The sequence below is a fragment of the Grus americana genome, chromosome 28, assembly GCF_028858705.1.
Source record: "Grus americana isolate bGruAme1 chromosome 28, bGruAme1.mat, whole genome shotgun sequence".
NCBI lineage: Eukaryota > Metazoa > Chordata > Aves > Gruiformes > Gruidae > Grus > Grus americana.
Window position 1 is genome coordinate 6,167,596 of NC_072879.1, and position 7,529 is coordinate 6,175,124.

Below are 7,529 nucleotides of genomic sequence, written 5' to 3' on the forward strand. Positions count from 1 at the left end.
CAAGGGCTCTTGGGGCTTTGCCCCAACGGTTCGCCCCTTTCTCCTTTATTCCTCCGCGCAGAGGGAGCCCGCAGACCCGCGGCAGTGAAGGGGCCCGCAAGATGGCCGCCCTCAACAACGATGGCGCCTGCGCCCGCAAACAAAATGGTCGCCGCGCAGCAGCGCTGGAGCCTAGTGATTGGTTCCTGTGCGAGTGTCCCACCTCCCGGGGCAGGGCAGCCAATGGGGGGGCTCTCCCGGCCTTAGCGGGGCCGGAGCCGCGGAGCCCAGCCCGGGCCCGCTCGGTGCCGCCGAGGCGCTGCGGCAGGGAGGGCCGCGCCAGGCCCCATCCGCGGGGCCGGGCCGTTGGGCGCAGCCTGGGTTGCCCGCTGATCCCGGCACCGGAGGCTCCGGCCGGGCCCTCCCCGCCCCCCGCTGAAGTGAACCCGGGAGCCTGGGGTAAAGGCCGGGCTGCCGTGGGTCAACAGCCGGCTGTCACGCAACGCTGCATCGCCCGCCTCGGGCTCCCCGCGCACCCTCCGGCCGGCCCAGGGCAGCTCCCGGTGCCTGCGGCCCAGGGCCCGGTGCCGTGGGGAGGAGCAGGGGTCCGCACGCAGGTGGCTGCAGCGTGACCCGAGTCGCCCCAAGTCACACGGGGACAAAGGGACCACGCACTGGGACACCATGGCCAGGGTGTGCTGCTCCCTTCGCCCCTGAGGAGCTGAGCAACGAGGCCGCCACAGCCCCGTGGGCTGGGGGGAACGATGGTGGCGGGGGGCCTGGCAGCCCCGGGAGCGCTCTGCTCACCTGGGGGGGGCCATGCCATCACCCTGGGGTGCTGCCAGCCCTGCTCAGCTCTGCCATGCTGGGGGCCCGGTGCCCCCCGCACCCTCCTGAGCTCCCTCCCCTGCCTGGCACCGTGCCGGGGTCAGGCCAGGGGGGAGCCGGACTGTGTGTGTGCGTGTGCCCGTGCCCACACGTGTGCACATCTGTGACATGTCTGTACACACACACACCCCCCCATCCTGCATGTGGGTGTGTGTGCACTGTGTGCTTGCACACGTGTGTGTGTGTGTGTGTGTGTGCATGATGTGTGTGTGTGGGGAGCCTCCGCGTGCCGGGCATGTGGATGGGGAGGCGTGTGTGGGCATTGGGGGGGGGGTGTGAGTGGGCAACGGGGGCGGGGGGGTAAGTGTGTCTGGGGGGGTGTGTGTGTGGCGGGTGAGTGGCTTGTGTGGTGTATGTGCGTGCAGGGAGGGGGCTGAGTGGGTGTGATGGGGGGGTGGTGTGTGCAAAAGTGACCTCGGTGATACAACGTGCGCCCAGAGTGTGGGGTGGAGGTGGGAGGGGGCAGAGCTGGGTGCTGAAGGGTCAGAGCTGGGTTTGCGGGGGGGAAGAGCTGGGTGCTGGGGGGGGGGGGGCAGAGCTGGGTGCGGGGGGGGCAACATCCCACGCTGTGCTGTCAGCCGTGCTGGGCTGCACACAGGGTTTATGGCTGTTCCCCAGTCCAGAGAGCAAGGGCTGAGCCGGGGCAGGGGCCAAGGCCGGGGCCGGGTGGCCTTAGCATGGTGCCCCAGTGCCCTGCGGGGAGGGCAAGGGCCTCTCCCCAACTGGCCACCCGGACCCTCGGCTCTGCTCAGCCCCCCCCCCCCCCCCCGCAGCCCGGTCTTGCCCCCTCCCTGCTTTTCTCAGCACTCTGCCCACAGCCAAGGCGACCACCTTATGTCGCGCAGCAGAGCCCCCCGGGGGGGCTGGTGGCCAAACCTGCCCTCCAGTACTGCCTGGGGAGGGGAAGGGGCACGAGGGATCCTTCGCTCGTGGGGCCGGGGTGGGGAGCGGCACCGGGCAGGCAGTTCTGCGGATGCCCGTAGGATTGGATAGATTGGAGATAAGGAAAAATGTCTTCCCCCAAAGGGTTGTCAGTCCCTGGAACAGGCTGCCCCGGGGAAGTGGTGGAGTCCCCAGCCCTGGGGGGATTTAACAGACGTGTCGATGTGGTGCTTGGGGACATGGGTTAGTGGTGGGCTTGGCACTGCTGGGGTAACGGCTGGACTCGATGGTCTTAAAGGTCTTTTCTAACCTAAATGATTCCGTGATTCTGTGATTGTGGGACGTGCTGCTCTGGCTGTCAGCTCTGCCTGGGAGGGGGATGCATTTGCAGCTAGTTTCGGGGGCAGCTGAACCCCCCACTCCCCCTCACGGCCCCCCCCCCCAAGGGCTGTGGTCACAGAGGGGCCTGCAGCGCCTGCTTTCACCCACTGGGTGCTGCTTCGGGTGCTGGATGGCCCCAGCTCAGGGCAGAGCAGGCAGGAGACACCAAACGAGCAGCTCTGCCTGCCGCAGCCACACCCGGGGGTGTTTTTTACCCCCTCCCTGCTCAGGGTCCTGCACCATGCTGCTCCAGAGGGCCGTGGCCAGGGAACCCCCCCCCGGGGTGGGCAGGTCTGTAGCTGCAGGGTGACGATGCTCCGTGCCCCTTACCACCCCTCGGGTTGTCCCATGGGGCCCTCACTGCTGGTGGACGCGCGGGCTGATGCCAGCGTCACCCCACCAGCGCTCGGCACACCGGAGGGACTCCCCACGCAGAAGCTCCCCCCAGCCTCCTGGCCCGGCAAGACGGGCAGGTGGGCACGGTGGTGGGACAGCTTCCCGCATCCCACCAGGAGCCGGGGTGTGCGGCCCTTCCCTGGCCGTACCCTGGCCATGCCCGTGATGCCCGTTCACCCCTTGGCAGCCCCCGGGGGCCTGGGCTCGGCGGCACGGGCTCCCACCCGGCCAGCCCCGGGCTGGTATTTGCCCCGACGCCTCCCTGCAAACCTGCTGCGGCCGGTCCCAGCCCCGCCTGCCCGCCCTTCCTCGCCAGCGGGAGGAGGAGGAGGCGGCAGCTGCGGGCCCGGGACGGCTCTGGAAGGAGCGGGAGCGGGGCCACGGCGTGGGCCGGACGGGACGTGGGGGGCTCAGCTGTGTCCGCCACCAGGTACCGCATGGGGTGGGCAGAGGCTGCCCGGCGAGGGGGCTCTGCTGCCCGCACGTGGATCCGGCAGTGGAGCTGCCAGCCCTCGCTCCGGGCACCTGGAGGGACCTGGGGGCAGCCTGCACCCAGCGCCCACCCGTGAGTGGGGAGTGGGGGTGCCGCTCCCGGGGGACCAGGCGTCCGTCCCTCCGGCCAGGGCAGGGTGCAGGCTGGCGGGATGGGGGACGGGTGGCTCCTGGTGCTGGGTGCGGGGCCGGGGCGGCTTTTCCCGGAGCTGGTTGGCGTGACGGTAATTGCACCGCTCCCCGTGGGGCAGCAGGCAGGGACAAACCACTGCCCCGCTGCCGGAGCTGCTGCCCGTGGGTTGCCGGGCTCTCCCCGCGGCTGGGGAAACTGAGTCACGGGGGCAGGCAGGGGTCTGGCAGAGCCCTGGTCCCTCCAGCCCTGCTGCCTCTCTCTGCGGAGATGCTGTGATGGGGGGGTTCTGCACCCCCTGTCAGCCCTGAGAGCCGATGGGGGTACTGGGGGGGGGCCGCTGAGCAGGTGGACAACGGGGCCCCAGTGCGCTGGCAGCTGTGGGGATTGCAGCCGGCGGCATGCCACTGTGGGGCGGGAGAAGAGCTCGTGTGACCGGGTGGGCTTTGCTCTCCTGGTCCCGTCGGGGGGTCGGGGGACCGGCTGGTGTCACCGCTGTGCGAGCTGCTGTGCTGCAGGGATGGGCAGCGTGGGGACCGCCCCCCCCCCCAACCTGCCCCCTCTCCCCCAGCTGCCTGTCGGACTCATCCCTCATGGCAGGGAAGCTGAGGAGGAGTGGAAGGGGGGTGATGGAGGAGAAGCGGTGGCAGAGCCTGGAGGAGAGGAGCAGCGCGGGCACCCACCTGGGACACCCCGTACTCGCCAGGTGGGTGCTGCACCTCGCCGAGGACACAACCCCACACCCCAAGCCTTCACCTCCCACCAGTCCAGTGTGGCCGTGCCCCCGGATGCTCTTGCTGGGGTGAGAGGGCACGATGCCCACACATGTGCACAACCGGGTCTGCAGGCAGCCCGTCAGCTCACCCCTGCCTGCTGCTTCCTGCCAGATCCAAAACCTGCGACCCCTCCTTCTGCAAGGAGACAGAGCAGACTGCAACACCCGCGGGCAGGCAGGAGCACCCGTCCCTGCCGGTGAGTCTCGGGGCGTCAGTGCCCAAGAGGGGCGACCCCAGCGCCATGGTCCCAGCAGGGCAGGTGCCGAGGGAGGCCCCGTCCTGGTTTCACGGCAGATGTGGTGATGGAGCAGGGTCTGCGGGGTGCCCGTGGTGCTCTGCCCCGAGCACCTTGCCACACCGGCCTCACGCCCCGGTCTCCCCTGCAGCTAAGCAAGCGCGCCGCCAGCTACTGCAAAGCCTTTGGGGAACTTGCTGAGCGGGAAGCGCTGCTGGCCTGCTTCTCCTGCGCCTGGCAGAGAGAGGTGCCCTACCACGGCCGCCTCTACATCTCCTCCCGCTATGTCTGCTTCCACTCCAGCCTCCTGCTCAAGGACATCAAGGTAGGCTGGGGATGAGCGCGGGGCAGGGGGCACAGGCAGCAGCCAGGAACATGGTGACACTGCCTGCCCCCCCCGGTGCAGGCGGTGGTCCCCATCGCCTCCATCTCAGCCATCAAGAAGACCAACACAGCGCTCCTGGTGCCCAACGCGCTCAGCATCCGCACGGCTGAGGGGGAGAAGGTGAGAGCGGGGATGGGAACAGCGCTGGGGGGGGGTGGGGGGTGTGGGGGCAGCTCAGCCTGGGGCTGTTTGGGGTGTCCTGGTCCCCGTGGCCAGTGGGCTCTGAAGCATGACCAAGGGCGCAGCTCTGGCGCAAACCCTTTTCCTGCTCCCCGGCAGTTTCTCTTTGTGTCGCTGCACCAGCGGGAGGCCACGTACCAGCTCCTGAAGTCAGTCTGCAAACACTTGCAGGTACGCACTGCGCTGGATGGGGGCCGGGCACATGGCGGCTCTGTACCCCCATTGCAGGGCCATGGGGGACCCCTCGGCACCCCCCTTCATCTCTTCTTGTCCAGGATAACAGCCGGAGCTCTCTGGCCTCTCCGAGCACCAAGGAAATCCTTAGCAAGTCTCTGGTAAGGCCAGGAAATGGTCAGCAGGAGGATTTTTGGCAGGGGGAGGGGGTGACACCAGCCCCCTGGGCTGGGACAGGGACAGCTGTGGGGGCAGCACCCCATGCTGCATGGGTGCCTGCCCCCCGGGAAGGCTTTCAGGGGGAAACATAGAGTTGTTAAGCCCCAGCCTGGGGTGGTGCAGACCCCAGGACCCTCAGGGCTCCCTCCTCAGGACTGGCACGAGCCCCATTGGGTCCCACCTGTGCCCCCATGGCTGTGGGGTGGGTGCCTTGGGGACATGCACTGTGACCAGGGCTTGTCCTCTTTCAGACCTCAAGCCAGTTAGACCCGGAACAGAGCACCCTGGAGCATGACAGCCTCCAGGAGTCGCTGGGTGAGCGCCCACCCTGCAGCCCGCACCCCCCTCGCACGCTCGCAGCCCTGCTTGTGCAAGCCTGTGTGTCCTCACCCACATCTCTGCCTCGCTGACAGCTTTTGGCTCTGCTCCCCCTCCCCAGCCATGCATGGTCCAGGATGGACCACACAGCCCTTGGCCACCTAAACAGCATCTCCCGCAGCACCGGGGAGCGCAGTATCAGCTCCTTGTGGCCCAGTGTGCCCCGCTAGGTCCCCAGGACCCCCCGGTCCTGGGGCACTCATCAAATGTCTCCCGGTTGCACGCAGATGGGCCAAGCCCAATGCCAAGGCAAGCAGAGGAGGAGGAGGAGGGCGAAGAGGCAGCGGCACTGGCTCTGAGCAGCGGCGAGCGAGCGCCCTTGGCAAAGCTGCACAGCTTCAGCGGTGGGTCAGGGGGCCCTGGGGAGGGGGATGCTGCTGGGGCTCCACCCCAGGGTGGGCCCCCGGCACCGGGCAGAGCCCACCACAGTGGCCAGGCTGAGGTTCCCAGCAGCTCCAGCACTGACACCTCCTCATCCTGGCAGGGGGACCCCACATCGCATTATGGGCCCGCACCACCGTGTGGCTGAGCCCCCTCAACACCGTCATCCTCATTTACCTGCTGCTGTGAGTCCCTGGGACCCGCTCGTGCACCTCAGGGCTTCGGGACACTCCCCGGGTCCCCGTCCCCGCTGCGCCCTGGCACAGGCAGGCTCTCCGGTGGGGCATTGCCAGCCCGGGGTTCCCCCATTCCCCCCTGGGCACCCACAGAAGTGAGCGGGAGCCTGGCCTGTGCCCCCACCTGGCTGTGCCCCCCCTGCCTGACACTGGCCTGTCCCCCAGGATGGTGGCCCTGCTGCTGTCCTCGGGGTACATTGGTCTGCGCATCATGGAGCTGGAGCAGCAGCTGGCGTCCGTGGGGGCTTTGCCAGGCCTCAACCTGTCGCACCAGTGAGTGGCAGGGGGGTGGGGGCTCCTCTGTCCCCAGCGCAGGAGGAACCTCCCCCTCACTCTGCCTCTCCCCCAGGTACAAGATGACATGAGGCCAGCACAGACCCAGCCAGCACCGGGCACCAGCCTCGGCCCCAGCCGGGGGGTCAGGCTCAGGGACTGCTCCCAGCCCTTCCTCCGCCTCTCGGGGAACAGCCGGGAGCTCCATCACCAAGTGCCTTCCAGCTCCCCCAATATGCCTGGGGAGCCCACGCAGGCCGTGGGGCTCCCTCCATGTCTCCCCCACCCCGTCCCTGAGCAGCAGCAGGAGGAACCTGGGCAGCTCCGAGGCCAAGGAGAAGGGCACAGGGGGCAGCTGGGGTCAGGCCCCCACCACCCACCTCTCCCTGCCAAGGCAGAGGGGGGGTCCTGTATCACACAAGGCAGGGACAAAGAGACAGAACTGTTTTACTAATAAATGTGACCCCCCCAGAGGTGCTCTGGGCTGGGGGGGAAAGGGGGCACATTGCCCCTTCCCCAAGGACATGTGCCTGCCTGATTCCTTGGGACAAGCAGAGGGAGGCTGTGAGCTCCCTGATCCCAGGCAGGATGGAGGGGCTGGGGTGTTCAGCACCCAGCAACACCCTGCCACAGGACAAGCACCAACCACTCCCCCCCACTCCGCACCCCTCCTGCCATCCCCAGGAACGGGCCAGGACGGCAGCAGGACCAGTGGCTTTTACTGGTGGGTGGAGGCTGGTAGTGGAGGAGGCTCCAGGGGCTGTGTGTGGGGGGTGCATGTCAGGAGGGTGCAGGGATGTACCCTGAGCTGCCCCCCAACACCCAGGGGCTCTGGAAACAGAGGGGAAGGGAGTGTGAGAGGGCACAACTGGGTGCCCCAGGCCCTGCAGCCAGCCAGGGCCCCCAGCTCCTACTGTACACCGTCCCCAGGCCAGGTCTCTCCTGACAAGGAGGGGTCCCCAGCAGGCACAGGGTCCCCGGTGCATGGCAGGGATGATGGGGTCCCACCCGGCCCCATCCTGCAGACACTGGGGCACAGCAGGACTTGCACCCCACAGCACTGAGCTCAACCCCATCCTGGTCTGGTTGAGGAAGGGCCCTGGGGCTTCCCCTCCACCTCCAAGGTAGGGAAACTGAGGCACTA

General features: G+C 68.3%; 1 protein-coding gene across 1 annotated transcript; it reads left to right on the forward strand.

Moving 5' to 3' along the window:
- Window positions 1-101: 101 nt before the first annotated feature.
- Window positions 102-6,812, forward strand: LOC129197475 (GRAM domain-containing protein 2B-like). Its single transcript, XM_054805972.1, has 14 exons — window positions 102-438; window positions 2,361-2,421; window positions 2,714-2,956; window positions 3,720-3,854; window positions 4,036-4,120; window positions 4,311-4,484; window positions 4,566-4,664; window positions 4,824-4,895; window positions 5,000-5,059; window positions 5,369-5,432; window positions 5,723-5,839; window positions 5,980-6,061; window positions 6,278-6,385; window positions 6,462-6,812. The coding sequence occupies exons 1-14, from the start codon at window positions 102-104 to the stop codon at window positions 6,475-6,477; spliced, it is 1,653 nt and encodes a 550-aa protein (XP_054661947.1). The 3' UTR covers window positions 6,478-6,812.
- Window positions 6,813-7,529: the final 717 nt, after the last annotated feature.